A 24,222-nucleotide genomic window follows, 5' to 3' on the forward strand; every position below is an offset into this window, starting at 1 on the left:
GCTGTTTGTACCCTCATACGTTCCCCGCTACTTTTACCTCCACTGAATTTCACCCAGGGGCTACGCATTCACTCTCCTCTACCTGAAATGCCCTCCTCCTCTTTGACCCAGAGTAAAAGTCCTACTCCTCATTAGGTTTTAGCTGAAGGGTCTCCCTGCCACCCTAGCCAAGCCAGGCATGCTTCCCTGTGCATTGTGACTCACAGCCCTGTGGTCGTCCTCTAATTCCTCCAGAGCACTGCTGGCAGCTTCTCCATTTTCTTTGTATGTCCTGGCCGATCCTGGGCCTGTAAACATCATGAATAAAGGAAGCTACATGTACCAGCCAAGAACTGCCTCTTGCTTACCCGATTGCATCATTGCTTGCATTTCAATGGCACAAGAATTTAGAATAGGCACACAGAAACGTGGGGTGCGGCATCTAACATAATTAATATTAGCTACCTCACGGTTGAGCCTTCCCTGTGTGTCAGGCACTGTGATAAGTGCTTTACATACATTATCCCGTTTATTTTCACTATAACTCTGTGAAGCGCACGTGATTATTAAACCCACTTTACAGATATGGACACCAAGGCTCAGCAGAGTTAAATTGAATCTCTCAGGTCACACAACCAGAAGGGGAAACACCGAGTCCCCATCTAAAGACTCACACACACACTCTTCCGCGGTACCTCACGCTGTGCCAACACACTGCATTAGAGCAACCTATCAGAGCAAAACGCGCAGTCACCCCTCTTCCAACGGTACAAAGGCATCGAAACATGTGGAAAAGTGTGGTTGGGACTGCGAAGTTCCTGTAGGACCCGTAGGTACTTTCCCTTAAGGAACAAATACAGAGCAACAATAAAAATAAAGCTGAGCAATCAACCTGCTAAATCTTAACTCCGATTTTATTTAGTGTGGGTGTTTGTAATAAGATACACTTAAAGTAGTTTTTAAAATTAAAAGTCCTAATAGAAAACTTGTTCCAGGGAATTTATTAGGGTTTTTTTTTTCCTCTTGTTTTTAGGTTAAGTAATTAGGCTGCTTCTAGAACAGACACAGAAAGGGAGCAACACTCTCATGAATTAGAATTTCTTCCCTCTTGTCTGAGGCCATGAATCCTCAGATAGTTAGAGTAACTTATGACTAATATCAATAATGAGTCAGCAGAGGAAAGAATTATCCTGGCTGTGTGCTCGGTGGCATCAGAGTCACCTACTAATCCGAGCATCAGGGTCAGATTCCCCTCGGAGGGGAAGCCGTGCCATCCCCTCGGGCAGCAGAACGAACTTGCTGGGCTTCCAGGAAATGGATGCATGTTAAGGACAGAGGCAGGAGAACGTGCTGGTTGCTGGCGACAGACGGAATTTCAGCTTACCGCTCATACAACTGACTCAAAGCAGGATCTTTGAAAATCGGAGCCAGGGGGCAGCTCGTCAGGGCAGGATTGCACAGCTTCACAGCGTTGGGTCAATTTTCTGCCAAGGTTCACAGGGGTAGCGGCAGCAGCTGGAGACTGCCTGCTTCTTCCAGCAAGCAAGTGCCTGCTGGCTCGCAGGACATTTGGCACATAATCCAAGCAAACAGGTGCCATCTCCCTAAAGATCAGCAAGAATTGCTCCAAATTCCATAGTGCCCAGCTCATGGCTGTTAAACAGTCATGGCCCTCGTTTTAGGGTTAGCTTCTAGAAGGAAGGGCTCTATTTCCCTTCTTCCTCTCCGACCCTTCATCACGGCCACTGCAAGCCTTAGTGCTTTTTCTGTTTTGGCCAGTTAATTCCCACGTAATGGGTGGAAAAAGACCTCAAGCATGGAGACATTATGCGATTGTCCTTTTAAGGGCAAGCTAATAGTATGGTGAGCAGCTCTCCTCTGCTAGGTTAACAATAAAACGTATAAAAATAGCTCCATTTTTATGTGCTCCGAATGCTAGGTATTACATGCCTTATAACCATTCTTGTCTTTATTTCTCATGCCAACCCTGCAAAGCAGGCATTGGCCAATTCTATTTAAGAGATAAGGAAACAGAGGCTGAAGGAGGAAGAATAACTTATCCGTGGCCACGCATTCAATAAGTGGCGAAGTATCTAATTCCAAAGCACGAAAGCCCCCCATCTTGAGAAGTGGTCTTATTAGGGACAGCCCTGGTTCATAGAGAAGTACCAGGCCCAGCTTCTGCTGATCACACGGACAGTTGTAGCCTATGCCACGGTTATATTTTTAAATTCCTTTGTATGTGCCAACCCTTACAACAGAGCTGTTATACCGTGTGCTATCTCTTTAATATCACCCACTTCATTTCCCAGGGTCTGGGCACATACCTGGCTCTTCATCATTGCTGATTAGTGCTTTATATGTTGTAAACAGTCATTCTCTTCATTCAATCAATAAACTCTCCTTGAAGCCCACTTCGCTGCTGACAGTGTCCTACTTTCTATGGGAAAGAGCAAATGAAAATGCTACTCATCTTGTCCTCAGAGAAATCTAGAAAGCGGAGAGAGTTCTAAATGGAGGAAAGAGAAACCCTACTCACATTTTGCCTATTCTCCTTCCTTGTTTCCCCGCACAAAAGGAGGGGATACTAATCTGATTGATCTGGTTCTAGAACATTTGTTTGGGCCACACTTACTGATGGGCAGGTGCGATGGTTAATTTTATGTGTCAACTTGACTGGGTCACAGGGAGCCCAGATATTTGGTGAAACATTATCCTGGGTGTGTCTGTGAGGGTGTTTGAGGATGAGATCAACATTTGAATTGGTAGCTGTAAAGCAGATTGCCTTCCCCAATGTGTTGAATCCAATTAGTTGAAGGTGTGAATAGAACAAAAAGACTGACCCTCCCCCAAGACAGAATGAATTCTTCCTGCTTAATGGCCTTCAGAACTGCGACATCAACCTTTCCCTGCCTTCGGACTTGCACTGAGACATTGGCTCTTTCTGAACCTGGAACCTGCTGGTCTTTGGACTTGAACCACATCGTCAGCTCTCCTGGGTCTCTAGCCTGTCAACTCACCCTGCAGATCCTGGGGCTTGCCAACTCCTATAAATCTTGCGTGTGTGTGTGTGTGTGTGTGTGTGTGTATTCTGTTTCTCTGGAAAATCCTGCCAAGTAGAGCAAGATTACTCTATTTTTAGAGTTTTGCCCTTCTTTTACTTCCATTGCAATTGGTACAATTGGTAAGCTGAAAAAAATGTTCTTTTAGTTAGCTGGCCTTCTTTTTTGTTGTTCTTATCTGTTTATGTGCATACCTAAACTTACTGGTCTTTTTTTTTTTTTTTTTTTTAAGATTTTATTTATTTATTTGTCAGAGAGATAGAGCACAAGCAGGGAGAGCGGCAGGCAGAGGGAGAAGCAGGCTTAGCAGGGAGCCTAACGCGGAACCACTTCAGCCCAGGACCCTGGGATCAAGACCTGAGCCATAGGCAGAAGCTTAACCGACTAAGCCACCCAGACATCACTTAACCTTACTGGTCTTTTGTTTTCGTTCCCATACCCAATAATAAATTAGAAAATGGGATTCTAAGATTTAGATTTTTTTTTTTTAAGATTATTTATTTATTTATTTATTTGAGAGAAAGAGAGAGATAGAGCACAAGTTCGGGGAGGCAGTGGCAGAGGGAGACTCCCTGCTGATTAGCGAGCCCAGCACAGGGCTCGATTCCAGGACCCCAGGATCATGACCTGAGCTTAAGGCAGATGCTTAACCACTTGAGCCACCCAGGTGCCCCTAAGATTTAGATTCTGCCTTGGAGCACAGAAGATACTCCACGGGTCTTGAGTTAAAGCCCACAGCTTTAAAAACTGTGAGCTTTAATTCAGGTTTTACAAAAGCTCTGAATTGGGGAGTAGAGGTCACTGGCCCAGCCATAAATTGGTACTTTGTTTTGCACTTGCTGTTTTCCCTGGTATGTAAATTTTATTCAGGAGCTTGGTGGAGAGGGGATGAGTGGCAGGGATTTTTACGTCCTTGGCTTTAATACCATCAAAGAATACCAAAACTTTACTACCTGACATAACCCACTAGCTACATCACAAAGTGTTGTCTTGGAAGCACAAGCCATCCACTTGGGGATCTCAGAACACACTTTGACTTGAGAGCCTTGGCGAATGTATGAGCTTTTTTAGGTCTCTTCTCCCAATTCTGGTTCAAGAAACATCCTTGGAATATAAAGAACATCGGGAGCTAAGCAATGCATGTGATAGGGCTGGGTTAGAGTGTGTCATCCATGTTTGAAAAGAGACTGCTGTATGCTGTTCAAGTTGGCTGAGTCGGCCAACAACTCCGGCCATCTCTGCAGTAGGAAACAATGCTTGAGGTACGCTTACCCACACGCCTTGATTAATGCCCTTCATTACTCACACCCTTAAAGCCTGTTAAGTTCAAATAACTCCTCAGGTGCCCATTAGAGAATGTGATAAACTATATAGTTTTGTCCCCCACAATACATCCAGACATAGTTTAAAAAAAAAAAAATCAGGGTCACATCTAAATTTACACACCAGTACTTCCAAACTCTCCTTTCTATCATGAATACATTCGTGTTTTGATGTGATCTTACCCATTTAAAATGGGCACCACTCTCCCCTTATAATGGTTTCTGGGTATAATCCATTTACATCTCCCCTCTGCAAGGAAGAGTGGCTGTGGGTCTCACACAGACGCTACTGAGGAAAACGACCTTCAGGAGGCAGAGATAAACAAGGCGGCTTTTCGTCTTCCCACCATCGATTTTCTGCAAGGCGAACCACAAAGCTGCTTTGAAGTCCAGGGGAGAGCTGCAAGGGAGAGGCAGATAAAACTGAAGGAAAGAGCGGATTTGAAACAAAGTTAATCTCTGTCATGTAGGTGTAGATGGCTATTGGCAAAGCTGAAACTGCCAGCTTTTATCAAGAGAGAATTTAGGTTATTGTAAAAAGAGGGCGTTTTAAGTTGGTAAAACTGGGTTAGGGGAAGGTGGTGTGTAAAACAAAGAGAGATCTGAAAGGATCTTGGATATCTATTTTAACACTGCTCAGGGAGGCTTCCCTCCTGTTTATGTTGCATAATAGGACCAGACATATGATTGTAAGAGTATTTTTTGTGTCAAAATTTCTTCTTAAAAACAACACAATAGATACAAACTTTGGCTTGATAGTTTGATAGATGAGTTAAGACTTTTATAAAAATTGTAAGCATATTACATTTGTTTTTAAGATTTTATTTATTTGAGAGTGTGGGGGGCAGGGAGGAGCAGAGGAGGAGGGAAAGAATCTCCAGTAGACTCTGTACTGAGTGGGGAGGCTGACTGGGGGCTGGGTCTCAGGCCCCTGAGATCATGACCTGAGCGGAAACCAAGAGTCCCCTGCTTAACCAACTGAGTCACCAGGCGCCCCAAGCATATTACACTTGCATAATACTTTCCCTTTTACAAAATGCTCTTCCCTGAGCTTCATCATAAGCCTGGGAGATAGGCTGGATAAATGATATTATCCCTGTTTTATATGGGAGGAACTAGAGTCTTAGAAACCCCTCGGGCATTGCATGGAGCAACATGCATAAGGATGCATAAGGATGTTGCATGGGGCAACATGCATAAGGGAGAGAAACGCTAACACTTTCTTCTTTCTCCTCTTTCTGAAACGTGTATTGTTTTTCTCTGCATCTTTTGACAACTTACTTTCAATGTGTTAGCGTTGGAATTTTGACATGTTTCTCATTCTCGAGGTGTCTGGAGGTCAAATTCTGACACACGAGATCGGGAAGACTGCTCTGAAGACAGCCACAGTGGAGGCCGAACTCCCTGAACAGTGCTGCGACACGTGGGATTGACCATGATTCTGGTGGGTGGAAGGGTGCTTAGCGTTGTGAAATGAAAGATCCTTGAGAAAGTTCAACGCATCTCTCAACCATGAATACAACAATTGCCAGCCAAGCTGAAACCCCAGCCCACAGTTCTTCCTCATTCCAACCCTCTAAGAACTAGGTGAGCAAAAACACACATGCCATTTGAGGGGAAAGGCATCATGGAGGAGTTAAGGTTTCACCCGCCCTTGAGGCAACTGAATCACTCATGTGCTCTCGTGGGGCAACAAAAACACGACCTGGAACCAAGATATGTCGGTAGAGGGTTTAGGTTGGGAATGATAGCTTTGGAGTTTCGGTAGGACCTTTTTAAAATTGACTGTTTTCATTTGGCTATTTTGATACAATTCATTTGTATCGGGTATTTAATTTAGCATTTTCCTACAAATCATCTTGTGTTCTAGCTGGTAAGTAATAAAAGTACATACTCAATAATCTACTCATATAAAATTTCAATCAGGCTTTATAAGAAATGCCTAGCTGGTTTTAAAAAGGCTCAGTTAATGTCTTGGGTAGGACTAGCTAATTAAAATAACTAAATAATTACAACAATTAATTTCCTCATTAATTTATCCTTTAATAGAATAAAGACTATTCTACTGACTTAATAGAAGTAATTTGGCTGACAATCATGAACTTTAATATGAATTTTGATATTACATCACTTAATCAAAAGGGGCAGTTTCAAATTCATTTCAGAATGTCATACAATTAATTATTTATAGGGCACTTAATACAGTCAGCTTCTGCTTGAGCTATGGTCATTTTATGGGGTAGTTTCTGTACATTTCTGTACAAGTATGTAACATCTTGCTTTATGCAAGATATATAAGTCACTGCTGAAATTTTAAATAGTTGTTATCTTGCTGCCTAGGATTCATGCTAAAATGACATTGCCAGAATTTATATTGAAATGAATGGGTTAAGATGTAAATTATTTTTTTTGTAAATTATTTTTTAAAACTATCTTCTTTCATTATTTCATTCACCTCTATATTTACACTTTAAAAATATATGATTTACAAGTAAACATAATTTGAAGTGTGTGTTTCAATGTCCATACAGCACATTTCATGTCCAACAGGTTTTGTAAAATATTAGTTAACCAGTAGCTAGATAAATATCTATAGATACATTTATTTCTGAAATCTGAACTAGCCCTTTTCTATTACCTGCGATGCTGTTAGACTTAATCTGCTTAGAAAAGTTCATTTAATATGAAAGGGGGGAAGAGGTGTTTTAAAAATTTCCTTGCTACCAGGAAAATGCTCATCTCATACCTCTTTTCAGGCAGCAGATGGTGGCATAAATCAAAATGATTATCTGATATTAACAATAAGGCATGTTGATATGAAAAAAAATCGTGTTACAAACCAAACATAGATAAACCACAGTTTAGGGGAACTATGCAATCATTGAGTTGTATTAGCCCCAAAGGAGGGTTGAAAACTTTTTAACACTGATCAGCGTCTATCAGACTAATTTAGGAAATTAAGTAACTCCAACCGACCTCCTACCTCTGAACTGACATTGTGTGATAGCTTTATGTTTTTGCTACACAGAAGGAAATGGAGAAGTCCCTGAAACTGAATTCTGCCTGTTTACACTATTTGCTCAGGGTAGGCCTTCATCCCAAGGCAAATCTCAGTCATGAACAAATACACAGTCATGCTAGGGCAGATGGAAGACAGGGTGGACAACACGTCTGGGACAAGAACCTCTTGAAACCTTTGTAAACAGGAAACAGGCTCAGAATAAGGAGTTAAAATGGTCACACCGGGCAGTGCATTAAGTTAGATGTTTTATCCTGTCATCTATGTTGCCATATATAATTAATGATAACGTGTGACTACAGAGATTGTTTTTAATCCTCATTACCCATTTAAAAAAAAAAAGATTCTCCTTCTTAGTGGCACAACACTATGCAAATTACTCTCTGTGTCATTTGGCCTCAATCCAGTAGTCATATTCCTCACATGCCTTTCAGATCCTTAATGACTCTATATGGTGTCCATGGCAATGAATACATGATATGTGGGATTAGTAATGATCTTAAAGATAATTTTAGAAAAGATATGTTATCTGATAAGTAATAAATTATCAGGATAGTTTATCTCAGTGAATAAAAATAATTTTTTTAAGTTAGCAAATGACCTAAATGACCTCTGTTTCTTCTGTTTTATGATTAATAGACCTAGAAGCTAGTTACCCCTCTCTCTCCCCTAAAAGTCCCCCTCCTCAGCTTTCCACACAAGACTTGGAGGCTGATACAAGGACTTTTCCAATCCTTTGAGCCTAGTCCCTAGCTAAGGTATAGAAGACAATGACTGAAGGCTAATTCTGACCCTGCATATCAAGGATTTGACTGTAGACGGAGATGATGTGGTTCTCCACCAGGGATGTTTTCTGGGTAATGTTGTCTTGGAGGTGAAAAGGTAACAGTGTATGTAGCAAGAGTTCCTCACAGTGGTTCTACCCTTAGCTCCAATACTTAACTACATTTTTTTGTGCTGGAGGAGTCTTTCCTTTTGAATGGTGAATATGATGGGGCAGCGGAATGGCATCTGCTAGGAGCTGAAGTTAAGTGGCATTTCTCTGTCATATAGTCGACAGTGAGCTTAGTCAACACTTTCAGTTTTTCATTTTTGTATCCCATGCATCGTCTAACAGAGCCTGACCTAAAGTTGATCTGTAATGAGTGTGTAATGGGTTGAACTGGTGTCCTTCTACCTTCTCTATGTGATGGACAGAGAAATCAATCTGGGTTAGGAATCAATCAGGAAAGCAGAATTATAATTTCAGATCTGTCTTTTACTGGCTATGTGATTTTTACAAAATCATTTCACTGTTCTTATTGTTTGAAACAATGATGCTTGGGTTGGATGATCTTTAAAATTCCTTTTACCTGCACGATTTGTAATCTACAGACAACATAATGACCATAGGATGGTTAAAATCTATGGTTTGCTGGTAAATATAACTAACTGGCTTAAAAAAAAAAGAATAAAAGGAAAGGTGTGATTTGTGACGTTTGCCACTTCTATGGTGTAAATACTCCTGCTGTGACCAACTTTAAGCTACCACTGTGAGATCATTGAACACAGAGTTGGGAAGAAATGAGTACATTCAGTGTCCCAAGCCACTAGGAGCCAGTTCCAGCACACTATATGCCTTAAAATAATAAGTTATTCTACCTTAAAGGACTGAAAAGTATGCTAATATAGTTGAGAAAAAAGTAATAAGAATGGGAAACGAGACTAAATTCCTGAAGTTAATGCATGGATTGTCAGGTTTTAATGCTTTACATGGTGATCACACTATTGCAGTTTTTCAAAAGAACGGTAGGTCATGTACTGTTTTTTAAAAAGTCACATTTCTATATAAAGATAGTAGTAATATTTTATCTTTTAGAGTGGCAGGATGCAATATTTAGAATCTGATCTAATGCTTTAAATGCATTTGTTATAGCTCTAAGATTAGTCTTAAGCCAAGACAGGACAGTGTTTTAACCTCCACCCCCAGAGGATTAATCTATACTATCCAGGAATGTTGGCAATACGGTGCCTTGGCATCCACGCACTGTTTACTGGTCACACGGAGCATTAGAACAGAACAGTATTATGGCAGTGCTGCAGAGAATGCATACTAAAAACGTGTCCTCCGAAGGGAGGAGAAAAAAGTAGTGAGGAATGTCGACCCAAGGAGACATGAGGCCTGGAAGTCACGGTAGGAGCTACAAATATCACAGTCTATCTAAAGGGTACTGAATGTGCTGAGACCCAAGTTTAGTCTTCATGTGACAAACATCTATCATAAGACATTAACAAGAAAATTACTCAGAAAAGATATAAATACATGCAACTTAAAAAATATGGCTAACTTTTAAAATGGCTTATTTATAATGTGTACTATTTCTAACATTAAATAAGATAAAACTGGTTTCCAAAACCTGAAGTTTGTGTGTGAGCAAATACTAGTGTCAGACACCAAAGGTTTGTAACACTTCTCTGCTATTTTTCCACATAAAATAAGGTGGTAGTTGTGAAGGGTATTTGGTTTTGAGATTGAACACCCAAACAAAAATCTATCATACATATTCTTGTTTTGTTTCTACTCTTTGGCTTCATGAATGTTTACCGAGGGAAATGAATTATTTGGTTAATAGGAGGTATATGTGGAGCCATCGCGTGTACCCATCAGGGGACGGTCTGTGACTCTGAACGTACAACGTCCACCGACTCTACAGCACTCAAGTCTCTTGAGAGTGGGTGTTACCAGATGAAACTATTGCATAAGATCTTTTAGAGAGGCTGTACCACACTTTTGATATTAATCTATAAAGAAGTACAACTGACCCTTGAACAACACAAGTTTGAACTGTGCAAGTCCACTGACATGTGTTTTTTTTCCAATACAGTACAGTACTACAAATGTATTTTCTCTTCCTTATGATTTCCTTAACGTTTTTTTTTTTCTCTAGCTTACTCTATTGTAAGAATACAGAATTTAATACATATAATTTACAAAATACGTGTTACTTGACTGTTATTGGTAAGGCTTATGGTCAACGGTAGGCAGTCACAGTTGTAAATGGATTTTTGACTGTGTAGGGTTGGTGGCTCTAACCCCTGTGCTGCTCAAGGGTCCACTGTATTTTTATGGAATTATTTGGAGGAGGAATCGAAAGATCTGGCACCATCTATCCTTTCCAAAATTTTGATTTAATTTATTGTTCTCATTTTTAAATAGTTGGATGAACACATGCCTTAAAACCTGTTCTAATTTGGGGACTTACCACAGCCTTTCCATTGAACACCTCCATGTGTCTACAACAGATTTGTCTTTCTTCACTCGGAATACCAGGACAACTCTCCTACAACTTCCTTTATTTTGGTGGGGTTAGTTCTAGTCATTTCGTGGAGCAAAGAGTTCTTTGAGACTGTCACTGTGTAAAGTAGTCGATACAAATCCCCTATCAGAAGGGCCGAGGCTGTGTCTTTTAACCCTATGTGCATGTTAAAACCACAGTTCCCAGGGCCTATGCTGGTATTTGATATCCCATGGGCCTGAAAGTGTTTCAGTTCCTCTTCAGATCTGACATCAAGGAATTTGTTTATTTCTTTCAAACTTGGTTAAGTATTAAGATGTATTTAATATTCTTTTTTAATTTAGCATTTTTATTCTTTGCAAAGGAATGCAACTAGCTTAGTTTACTCTGTTGTTGGAAGTTACTTGTTCCGACTTATAGAATTTTAGAGCTGGGTAGAACATTAGAGATTTTTTTCTTCACTCAGTGAATTCAAATTTCAATTTATTTTTATATCACCAGGTACCAGATAAGTTGGCATTTGAAAAAAATTATTATTTTTTCTATCCATATGGATTCTAAAATCCCTAAGTAAGAGATCCGATACAATTTTACACTTAACAGCATCTCCGGTAGTGGGTTGTTGAATACAAAAAGAAGTGTAAATTATGGGGGCGCCTGGGTGGCACAGCGGTTAAGCGGCTGCCTTCGGCTCAGGGTGTGATCCCGGCGTTATGGGATCAAGCCCCACATCAGGCTCCTCTGCTATGAGCCTGCTTCTTCCTCTCCCACTCCCCCTGCTTGTGTTCCCTCTCTCGCTGGCTGTCTCTATCTCTGTTAAATAAATAAATAAAATCTTTAAAAAACAAAAAACAAAAAACAAAAAAAAACACAAAAAAACAAACAAACAAAAAAAAGAAGTGTAAATTATGGTCTTTGACCTCAAGGAGCTCATATTTTAATATAGGCCCAAATGTGAACAGATAATTGCAAAATGATGTAATAAGTCTATTATTAGAAGTATGAATGGAATGCTTTGGTAGTTGAGGCTTTAGTGCAGCATGGGGATGACTGAGATGACTGGAGATGCTACTGGTGCTGAAGTCTGAACGATTTATGTGTGTGTGTGTGTGTGTGTGTGTGTGTGTGTAATTTGAGGGCTGGTGGTGGTAGTAGAGGGAAAGAGACTGCTGATGCCAGAAACAAACAGTGCTGATAGTGATAATGTAGGAGTCAATGATGTATTACCAAGGACTTCTGTAGTCATGGGTCATGTAGGTTTAGTGAAACAAATAGTTGTTGAGGTTAGCTTTGTTGGAGCAATCTGCCGTCGAATACCGTGCCCTGCATGTAAACATGGCAGTGATTGTATGTTGTTTCTTATTTTACTGTTGAGAATATTAAATATTCATCATTTGAATGTTTAAAAAACTCATTTAAGAAACTAAGCCTAAAGCTATCAAGTTTCAAGAAAGATCAGATGCAAAATTGTGATGGAGCTTGGCTACTATTATCTTCTCATGCAGCTCTCATCAATACCCAGGTCTTCATTTTCCTTTACCCTCCTACCAAGCCATTCAAATCAAATCCCCACCCCTCATCCTTCTCTGCTTTCTCAGTAAGGCAAACTTAAAACTCGGAACCACTCCTTCCAAGTGATCATCAGTATCGAGTCAGGACTGTGAAGTCAGATAAGTCACCAAAGGTTGAAGGCAAGGACAGGAGGACTTAATATTATTTCTCTTACCATGGCAGATGATGACCTCAAAAATACTATTAGGGAAACGGTGGTAAAATTTTCTTATTATTCTCACATTTTCTTTGTATATTAGATATACAATATGTATCACAGAATGATATAATCACTAGTTATGTCAATGTCTTGCATCTAATAGGTATTTAAAACATATTTGGTGAATGACTAAATATAATTCAATTAAGCAAAACAAATAAAATGACACAGCCTCTGGGAAAACTTGAAATCCACATGCAAGAATGAGGTTGGATACCCATCTCACTTCATATGTAAAAATCAAATCAAAGACCTTGGGAGGGATTAATGGGGAATAACTGCTAATAGTTACAGGATTTCTTTTTTGGGGAATAAAAACGTTCTGGAATTAGACAGTAGTGATGATTGCACTATTTTCTGAATATACTAAAAACCACTGAATTGCACGTTTTAAAAGGATGAATTTTATGGTATGCAAACTGTATCTCAATAAAAAAGTAGATGCAAAAAAACTAAAACAAATAGCAACAATAAAACCACAGCCAGACAGTTCAATTGAGGCTCTTATTGAAATGTCCTACATCTACGTAGTTCCCAACACTGAAGAAGAATATAAGTTAAAGAGGAAAAACAACAACAACAACAACAACACTGTTTAGTTAAAATTGAAGATAGTCAAGAAAGGTACTATAGTTCAATAATTCTAAGGTGTACATTTTTTTCATATTTCTGAAATGGAATGCATCTTCTAGTTGACGGTATGCCCAGTTGACTTGGTTGCATTTTTTCTTTCTTTATGGTTCATAAAACTGTGGTATGTGTTAGAGTCAATGAAGCACAGTACTTAATTTTTAGAATAATGCGGCAGAGGCTGCTCGCTATTCTTCAATATGAGTTCTCTTCCCACACAGTAATAATAAAAGTTTTAATAATAATAATGTTCAATGAACTTTTAAAATAATTAAAACTTTAAAAAATAATAACAAAATGTTTTACCTGGGTAAATGACCTCCCAGCCAAAGATTATATTTCCCGTTTTCCTTAGAGCTAGCTGTGGCCACATGTAAGTTCTGGCCGATGGTATATAAGCAGGAGTAATATGTGCAACTTCTGGTTTGTGCCCTAAAAGAGAAAGAACATTCTCTTCCTTCTCTCCTTTCTTATTTGCTCCCTCCCTATCTCTTTCCTTCTCCCCCCCCATTCTCCCCTTCTTCCTTCATCCCTTCCTTCTAAATAGCATATGTGATGGTGTGAGCTGAGCAGCCATCTTGATCCATGAGATAGGAACCATGTACGGAGGGTGATAAAGCAATGTGAAGATACCTCAGTTCTTAACGATCATGAAACCAGTGTACTAGTCCTAGACTCATTATGCAGACTTTTATGTAAGAAATACAGTTCTAGTTTGTTTGTCACTCTTATTTTGGATTTCTCTGCCACAGGAGCTGAATAAATGTTCTATCTCATGTGAATGGTTTCTGACTTTCATTTTTCTGGAAGTAAATTATTATTACTTTTTTCAGTGGGCTAAATTCTTCTCCTAAACAAACCACACACACACACACACACACACACACACACACACACACACACACACACGATCTGTCTGGGCCAAAAATGAGTTGCCAAATATAGCATTTACTTATAAGGAATATATTGTGAATAGCTTTTTACTTTTCATTATCATGGAAAGATGATTTCAACCCCCATTCAGTCTATGTTTCTAAATAAAACCTTTGTTAGTACTGTCTGTTCAGTGCAAAGGGAGACAGCTTTTTCAGTGCAATTGAGATTTCTTGATAATGCTAAATCTGCCTTGTCAGCCAAATTCCTCTAGCTTTGTGTTGCACTGTGGTAAAAATACATGATCGGATTTCACTGTTAAGGAAATTCTTTCAGCAATACATGTACAGTCATGTACAGTCAAGTTTGTTGCCTAGATAGCTGAACATGTGAGCTATGAGATCAAAAAAATGTTTTATGACAAAACTTTATGGAAATGCAACAATCTGGAAGTCCAGCTCTGTCTTAGAGTGGCAAGGCTATGAAGAATTGGGCTGTTGGGGCTGATATCACTCTGTCCTTTTCACAGTCAGTCTTGGTTCTTCATATTTGAGGAGACGGGACGGTGAGGAGGCCTGTTGGCTTGATCTTATTAATGCCACCATCTAGAATGCAGATTCTTGGATATTTCATCTTCACAAGATGAGCTGCAAACTGAAAAAAAAAAAGAAAAAAGACCAAATTTATAGAGGATATACAAAATCTGTATTTCTCCAATCCTATTTTTGTTCTCAAGCTGTGAAAGACAAAACTACTTTAATAATACTATTACTGTCACTGTTGTATCAATGAATCATTAATTGGGTTTTCAGTATAAACTAAATCACTATTTAACATGTTGACAGCTTCTTTATGATATGGAATAAATGTGTCTCTTTAGTTCTCTTTTAAACTTGTTGGAATAGGCAATAAATATACATGGTAAATATTCAAACAGTACAAAAGGTATACAGTGAGATGTAAATTCCTACCTCTCTTCTCAGTTTCCCTCTCCAGAGGTCATTAATATTACTATTTTTCATGTATTCTTCAGTGATAGTTAAAACATTCTCAAGTCTATATATATATATTTTTAAAGATTTTATTTATTTATTTGACAGAGGGAGAGACAGCCAGCGAGAGAGGGAACACAAGCAGGGGAGTGGGAGTGGAAGAAGCGGCTCCCAGCAGAGGAGCCTGATGCAGGGCTCGATCCCAGGGATCCAGGATCACGCCCTGAACCGAAGGCAGACGCTTAATGACTAAGCCTACCCAGGCGCCCCTCTCAAATCTATATTGAACAATTTTTTTAAAAAGATTTTATTTATTTGACAGAGAGAGAGAGCACAAGCAGGGGGAGCAGCAGAGGGAGAGGAGGAAGCAGGCTCCCCGCCGAGCACAGAACCTGACGTGGGCTCCATCCTGGGACTCTAGGATTATGACCTGAGCCAAAAGCAGACACCCAACTGACTGAGCCACCCTATATTGAACAATTTTTGATATTACTGTCCATTTATTAGTATAATGTCCCAGAAAGGTCCCATAAACTTGTTGTAACATGTTTCTGGAGCAACTTCAATGAACAGTTTGAGACCATAAACCTGGAATGAATTTGAAGGACTGCTTTAAGAGGTCTTCTAGATGGCTAGCAAAACAGGACATTGAAATGTTAGCAACACATACATACATCTTCCTGACTTGGCCCATGTTTACCTATCCAGGATCATTGGTTATCTTTCTCCATTCCTTTGACCTTATAATAAAGCAGTCCTGAACTGCTTGTCAATCCCGATAGAAATGAGTTTAGGATTCAGAGCATTTTGATTGTGCAGATTGCCCTTTGCTGGGAACATGCACCATTTCCTACCAGCTCCTGGATACCCTTTAGCTCCTCCTCAAAAGCCCCCCACCTACCCACATCTGCCTAATTTCTACTTATTTCCCTACTCAGGCCATTTCTTCTCTACAAGCTAAGTCTCCATTACAAACCCCTCTTCTTAGCCCCTAAAATACCTTGGGCAAATCTGTGTTTTTTGGTTACCATGTTTATTTAAATTGCTCATTTAAGAGCCTGCTTCCTCTACCAACCTGTAAACTCCCATAGGACAGTGAGCCTGTTCTGTTTATTTTTATCCCTAGTGCCTGGCACATGGCAGGGGTTCAACATATGCTTGTTGGACTGAACTAAACCAAGACATACGACATATAACCTGGGGCAAAAGGATGAAGGAAAGAAGGGTTTTCTCCATTCCCTCCCCCTTGGTGGTGCTCTCTTCCTCTTCCTTGGGTACTTGTGCCCTCACGTTCTTCTCAATTACTTTGTCATAACCTGATCTCAGATCCCCCAAGAAAAACAACTACCTGCTGACAGTGCTCGTGGGAGTATTTGAAGCTTAATAGTTAGTGAGGTCTCAAGCAAGCAGTCTCGACTTGATGGTTCAAAAGCCGAATGTTTTGGTCAGGATTAGTTCAAGGCCTCAACCCCAAGGATTCTGCTTTACTGATCCGGGGGTCAAGAATGTGTTTTTGTTGTGGTGGTGGTTGTTGTTTTAAACAAACACCACTAGATGATTCTAAAGCAGGTAGTCCAAGGACAATATTTTGAAACATATCACCTAAAGCCAACAAGATAAAGGTATCAGTAAGTAGGTGGAATAGATACTGCTGGACTGGGATCTTTAACAATCTTCAAAACTACTCACAGAAATGGATCTTAATACTGCTGACCCCACCGAGCTTTTCCATCATTCTCTGCAGTGCCTTAATAGATTCAATGGCTATTAACATTTCAGATCCTATATTCTTTTAGTCACCTGAAAGGATCTTTAATAGTAATTAATGTTGAAGAAAAACAGTGCATCTGTATTTCAAAAGCTGTCAAGTGAGCTAGACTGCTACTGTGAGCTGGTCTTCATGCTGTTCCTGCTTATTTCTCTTTGAACCTCAGTCCTTGAGAGCAGAGATGCTAGATTTATCTGCTTTGAGTCAAGTGCAAGTAGCACAGTCCCCGGTACCATATGATTACTGAAACATCTTTGTTTAATTCTCCCACATGTAGCAATACAATTAACATGTAAACCAGAACTCTAAGATAAACACACCATTATTGAAAAAAATCTTGTGGATAAGCAGTCTTAGCAGTCAGTATTTTCAAAACACTGTAGAAGTTGGAAAGTAAGGAAGGACTTACTACTGTACGTTTAACTTAATCTCTCTGAAATTATGCTGTGGAGCTAGAAACAGTTCCCATGGTTATTTTAAGGAGGGATCTAACAACTAGGCAGCTGTTGAGCTGGAAATGGTAAAGGCAAAGCAGGCAGAACAGAGCACTTTGGAACAATTAGGGTGTTGCTATGTGGGAGGTCTAAGAAGAAAAGTAGAAGCAGAATACAAGGAGATGGCAAATGTTTCGGTGCCTTGAAAAGCAAGGCTGTGCTTTAGTAAAGAAAAAGCGCCAGTGTTGAGTTTTCAGGTTAGGATTGTGAGTTCTGTTCTGCTTGTGGCTGCAATTACCCATGTTAAATACTGGCCCTAACAGTGAAAGCATGAGTGCATCTTTTCCACTCCTACCATGGCAGTGCTTCCTCTTCCTTCCTTCCTTCCTTCCTTCCTTCCTTCCTTCCTTCCTTCCTTCCTTCCTTCCTTCCTTCCTTCCCTCCTTCTTTCATTGATCAAACATTTTAGTGAGCACCTACTGAGTACCAGGCATTGTCCCAGTTTTTGCAGTGCTTATAGATCAGTGGAGGAGATAGTAACAAATGACATCAAGTGGTAGGGAGATTACACAAGTAGAAGGTCAGGGTACCTCTGAATTTAACTGGGGTTAGGGGAGCTATTCCCCTCTCCCCATCCCTCATACACTGATGCTTGAGGGGAATGGGAACCCAGATGTGATGGCCACAATTGTGGATCAGATAGTATTCTCTGTGGCTATAGTCTGACAGGTTAGGGAGGAAGGAAAGGGTTGTGAATGTCCATGGGTGGTTTCCACTGTGTGCAAAAAGCCACATCACTCATGGAGAAGACCGGTGGTGGGACAGAGGAGAACCAGGCAGGTAGAGTTCAGGGTTTCATCCATCTTTTACTCTTCATCTGGCAGAGCTTTGGCAGCTTTAGGGTGTTAACATGCAGGATACTGGACTTTGGTGATTGAGCATCTAGAGTAGCCTGCAGCTGCGGCTCTGGGAGAGGCCTGGCTTCAAACAGAAGTCACGAACCTAGACTCACTGAGCAATATCCTCAGCAGAAGTGGCACGAAGTCATATTGGACCAGTGGCTATGGAGATGTCAGACTCATCTGGTGCTTGTAGTCAACAGCAATACCCAGACCCATTCCAGATCAGTAATAAGTAGAATTTGGGGGGGATCTAGCTCCCACATCAGGTTTTTTATTTGTTTGTTTTGAAGCCTCGTAGGTGATTCTGTTGTATAGCCAGCATTGAGAATAATTTTACTAGAGAATGGGATTCATTTGCTGGTCAGGTTTGTCTGAGACCTCAAACTGCAATTTGAAGTCCTGTGTGGAGAGCAAGTCACTTTGCACCAAAGAGGCTGTCACTGTGGGGAGAGTTGGGATTTGTGAGACCAAGTCCTATGTGGAAAGGATGGGGTTCTTCCAACTGCACAACCAGCTGAGATCTATAGGTCAACATCCTAGGTAGAGCTGGCGGGATCTGGTATTGGCTGGTCTAGGATTTTGGGACTCAGAGACGGCAGGGGAAGCTGCATTTCTTGTGGGAAGTACTCCCATGTGGAAAAGGCAAAGCTCTTGCATTTTCGTCATTCCTCTGGTTAGTAGAATCTGGTGGTGCTTTTCATTTCTAGGGCTTAGGTAGACACACCTCAAAATAGCACTGTCTGAAAGTGGCAAGCTCTTGTGGGTGGCACTCCATTTTGTTTTCTCTTTCATCTTAGCTTGGATTAAGAGGCTGGCATGTTTGTCCAGTGGAAGTCAAGTTCTGTTATAGGAGGAGAATGAGTGAAGGAAAGGGATATTTTGATCTGCCACAGGGTAGCATAGCTTAACCAAGGCCAAGAAATTAAGGCTGAGTATGGGTAAGATTTAAGAGAAGCAGAGAACAGGATCAGGTTGTTTCTCACTGGGTGTCCTAGGTCACAGATTTGGGTAGAACCCACAAGCAGCTAAGAAAATTTGGCTTCTGAAGATTCTGACAGGAGCACATTGCAGGACAATTAAGTTTCTTGATGTGAAACTTTGGCCTTGTGAACTGGACAATCGCCATGTACTGACTAATACTCTGGTGAAGTTCAAACGGAGGTCCTTTTCTCTCTTCCATTTAATTGTTCATTCCTTTCCCTCCAAATACTTCTAAATTTGGGATATGGATTTATTACTTTTGGTTGAACATAGAACTGTATAAGGGAACTGCAAATTATCCTGTAATGAATAGCTGTAGTAATTTCATTTTCTTGGTTTTATGGATGTCAGGCTGATGCTGTATTAGTCCTATGTATCCTCTTGACCCCTGCAATTCTGAAAATATGGTGTCCATTTAATAATTCTGGCACTGTGCAGTTGGGGCTGGACTGGTACTTCACGCAAATTACGTACCTAAGTTTGGCTGGACAACTCAATAAGTGTGGGATGAGATAAGATGAGAAACAGAGTATGGGATGATTTCTACATCTAGAGTACAGTGTGGCCTTGGGCTAAAAATAACCCAAGTGCTGTCTTGTCCTGATTATTTAAGAAATTCTGAGGTAGGGGCGCCTGGGTGGCTCAGGCATTAAGCATCTGCCTTCGGCTTAGGTCATGATCCCAGCGTTCTGGGATCGAGCCTGCATGGGGCTCCCTGCTTGGCGGGAAGCCTGCTTCTCCCTCTCCCACTCGCCCTGCTTGTGTTCCCTCTCTCACTGCCTCTCTCTTTCTGTCAAATAAATAAATAAATAAATAAATAAATAAATAAATAAATAAATAAAATCTTAAAAAAAAAGAAGAAATTCTGAGGTAATTAATAAATTTTGAGGTCTTAATCATTTGAAGGGGTCATCTCAGTGATCCCAATTAGAAACATGAGAGCTATGACAAGGAGTACTAGGAAAAGGTAGGAATGATTTACCTAATATGCCACTGATCTTTTCCCCTGATTATATAGTCAAGTGTAATTTTGAAATGTCATTTTGTTTTGATCCTTGTTGTGTTGCTTCCATAATTGAGATAAGTGCTCTGTCTTCTGCTGGTCTTCTGTATTTAGATATTTTATAATTAAAACTAATGTTTATTTTCTTAAGAGTACTACATAAGTTTACTTTCTTAAATAAACTACTTAAGGGAACCCATGTACACTTGTAGTAGGAATATATATTGGTTTGGTCATTATGGAAAATAGTGCAGAGGTTCCTTAAAAAATTAAAAATAGAACTACCATACGATCCAGCAATCCCACTTCTAAGTATGTATCCAAAGGAAATGAAATCTGGATTTTGGTATCTATACTCCCATATTCATTGCAGAATTAGTTACAGTAGTCAAGAGAAGGAAACAACCTATGTCCATTGATGGATAATGGATACACACACATGCACACACACTGGAATATTATTAAGCCATAAAAGGGAACTCCTGCCATTTGGGATAACATGGCTAAAGCTGGAGGACATTATGCTAAGTGAAGTAAACCAGACACAGAAACACAAATACTGCAATGTTTTGCTGATACGTGGAATAAAAAATCATCAAACTCATAGAAGCAGAGAGTAGAGTGGTAGTTGCTAGGGGTGAAGGTGTTGGGGAGAGGAGATGGACAGATGTTGGTCAAAGGGTACAAAATTTCAGTTATGCAAGATGAATAAGTCCTGGAGACCTAATGTACAGCATGGTAATTACAGTTATAAGTATAATAATACTGTATTGTTTGCTGGAAATTTGCTAAGAAAAAAAGAAAGAAAATGGTAACTATGTGAGGTGATGACATGTTAATTGGTTTGACTGTGGTGATCATTTCACAATGCATACATATATCAAAACATCAAGTTGTATACCTTTAATATATACAACTCCTATGTATCACTTATATCTCAATGCTGAAAAAAGAGTACTATGTCAGGTGTAAAACTGGTTTTCACAGTAATAACATCTAATAACAATTAGGCAGTGGCTACCTTACACTCTTATTTGACTCACAGAAGTCAAGTCAGCAGCTGGGCAAAACCAAGACGGTGAACATAAGGTCAACAATCATCTTACACCTAACCATAGGCACCTGTGACAAGTAAGGAGCTGAACTATTAATTCCAGGGTATTAGTGTAGAATGTTATATACTGTAAAATGGTTAATTATGGAGTAAGAAAAAAAATGGGAGCATGTACATAAACAGCCATTATATGGTCTAGGATTTATTAAATTGAATTAATTAAATTTATTAGATCCATGTATATTTTTTAAGGATAGCTATCCTTATGGTGTCTGGGATAGTCACAATCCATACTATGTTGTATGTCTTTTATTCTTGGACCCAATCTCTGAGATTAGGATATTTGGTAATGTAAAGATTGTATCTTAAAAAAACATTTTTAATAGTTTGTGTTATATAAGGGGATATATAAATAATTTGTAGTTTTTTTCTAAATAGTTGTAGTTTTCTTGTTTTAATTTTCTGTTGTCTATATAGTTTCTGTCCCCATCTCATCTCTTCCCATTCTCTCTCTCTTTACCTTTATATTAAGAAAAATGTCAAAAAAAATATAAAAATAGACAAGAATGGTATAATGAGCCCCTAGGTACCCAAAACTCAGTTTCAATAATTACAACTCAGACAATTTATTTCATTTGTTCCTCCCACCCACTCTTCCTGACCACATCCATTATTTTGATGTAAATCTCACATATAATTTAGTACATAAATATGTATCTCTGAAATAAAAATACTTAAAAAATATAACCACAGTATCATGATCATACCTAGAAAATATTCACAATAATCCTTTAATATAATTATTTAGTAAGTGTTCAAATTTCCAGTTACATCATAAATGTCATCTTTTCATCCATTCATCCATCCATCCATCCATCCATCATCTACTTATCTATATATACAATCTGTTTATTTGCATCAGGATCCAAACAAGGTTCACACATGTAACTGATGGATGGCTTTTATATCTCCTGTAATCTATATATTTGTTCTATCCCTTCATTTCTTTGCAGAAAGCCTATTCTCTCTTGAATCTACTCCAATTAGACTTTTGTCTCCATCACTTCCCTAAAATACTCTTTAAAAAGCACAGCAATAATCTCCATTTTGTCACACTGCCAAATCCAATTTTTAAGACTCATTTGAATCTGACTTGACCTATCAGCATCATCTGACACAGTTGATTATACCTTCCTCTTTTCAAAACTCTCTTCTACTGGTCTTCAATAGGTCAACCTGTCCTAGTTCTCTTACCTCACTAGCTGATCTTTCTAGTCTCCTTTGGTAGATTTTTCTTGTCTTCCTGACTTCTGTCCCATTGCTGTCTTCTGACTTCTCTTCTCCATCTCAATTCAACCCCTAAGTGATTTCATCTCGTCCCATGGCTCTAAGTCCCATCTACACACTGATGACTTTAAATTTATGTCTTTAGCCTCTTCTCTGAACTCTAAACTCATCACTCTGTTTCCTCAATATCTCCACTTAGATGTCTAATAAGCTTCCCAAACTTAACAGTTTCAAAGGAAAACACTTGATTTCTGCTCTATCTCTACCTCTAAACTCCTGAAGTCTTCCCCATCTCAGAAAAGAGCAACTTTACTCTTCCAGTTGTTTAAGTGATAAACCTGGATAGGATATATATTTCTTTTTCTCCTCTACCAAAGTATGGTGTAGTCTCTAACTTTCAAAACATACTCAGAGCCTAATCACTTCTCACCACCTCTGCTATTGTCACACAAGCCCAAGCAATCATTATTTCTTACATAGATTATTCTACATACTACACTAACTGATCTCTTCTACGGCCACCCTTGCCTCAATGGTCTGTTCAGCACACAACATGAGTGATCCTTTATGTCAGTCAGATCACATAACCTCTCTTTTCAAAGCATTTTAATGGCCTCTTGGTTTTATTTATTTATTTTTTTTCGGAATAAAATCTAAAGTCTTTATCATCATCTATGAGGTCCTACGTGAGCTGCCAATCTGCAAACCCTTCCTCCACTCCCCATCCACAGCCCCTTTAATCTTATCTCCTAGTCCAAGTTACCATCACCTCTTACTTAGATTATAGCAATAACTTCTTGTCTGACTGCTTCTGTCCTCACTGCCTACAGTCTTTCATTATGTGGCAATTATAATGATTCTATTAAAATAAAAGTCAGATCATACAAAACCCTTTGTTTTCCATGTTCTAGTGGCTTCCCATCTCACTCCGAAGAAGGGCTTCCCCGCTCATCTTATAAAGAAAATTAGCTACCACCACTCTTTCCCCTCATCCTACTTTATTTTTTATTTCAGCATTTATAACCCCTTGATAAATATTTACTGTCTCTCCCAATATATTGCAAGCTCCATGAAAATAGGGACTTTGTTTTACTTATTACTGTTTCTCCAATGACCAGAACAGTGCCTAATATATAGTATTTGCTCTAATATCTACTGAAAAACTGATTCATTCATTCAACAAATATTTTTCGAGCATCTACAGTGTGTCAGGAAGTATGCTTGGCACTGGTTAAACCACTTTACTGCCAGTGCAGGAGGGAGAAAGGATTTTAGGCAAATAGTAAGGAAACTATCTAATTGGATCTGGTAAGAGCCAAAAACCATGTTCTCTTATTCTTTACTAACAGGGTCTTTGCTCAACTCTTGTGTAAGCTGAAAGAGGTAAGTATACATTTTGATTAGAAATGGCAAGAAAGATAAATATTTCCTGAAGGCAGGGGCGCCTGTGTGGTGCAGTTGTTTAAGCATCCAACTCTTGCTTTCAGCTCAGGTCAGGTCTGTGCTCAGTTGGGCTCTGTGCTCGGTGGGGAGTCTCTTTCTCCCTCTTCCTACGCCCCTCCCCCTGCTCATGTGCTCTCTCTCTCTAAAATAAATAAACAAATCTTTTAAAAAAATTTTCTGAAGGCGCGTGATATCTCAGCATACTATAAGCCAGTGCAACTTCTATTTCATTGTTTGCTTTGTTGAAATCCCAATAACAGACTTTTCCCCCTTCACATGTCAAAATGGTGTTTTCCTTCCTTCTCTTCTATTTTCCTCTTATCTTTTTCTCTTTGTTGATCTCCTCGACCAATCATGTGCACTAAAGCAATTTTTCTTTTTAATGTTTAAGCTAGTTTATAATGGAGACAATGGATTTTTACAATTT

At 39.4% G+C, this 24,222-nt stretch overlaps 1 protein-coding gene across 3 annotated transcripts in view; it reads right to left on the reverse strand.

Moving 5' to 3' along the window:
• Positions 1–13,986: 13,986 nt before the first annotated feature.
• Positions 13,987–24,222, reverse strand: part of TBCK (TBC1 domain containing kinase) — a 199,202-nt gene continuing 188,966 nt past the window's right edge. For all 3 annotated transcript variants that reach the window (XM_045799213.2, XM_087866381.1, XM_045799216.2), the window contains one exon: positions 13,987–14,585. In XM_045799213.2, coding sequence (XP_045655169.1) covers positions 14,475–14,585 — 111 coding nt within the window. In that variant the 3' untranslated portion in view covers positions 13,987–14,474. The remainder of the gene's footprint in view (positions 14,586–24,222) is intronic.

Source organism: Ursus americanus, chromosome 13, assembly GCF_024610735.1.
Source record: "Ursus americanus isolate L20-20 chromosome 13, mUrsAme1.1.p, whole genome shotgun sequence".
In the NCBI taxonomy this organism is placed as follows: Eukaryota; Metazoa; Chordata; class Mammalia; order Carnivora; family Ursidae; genus Ursus; species Ursus americanus.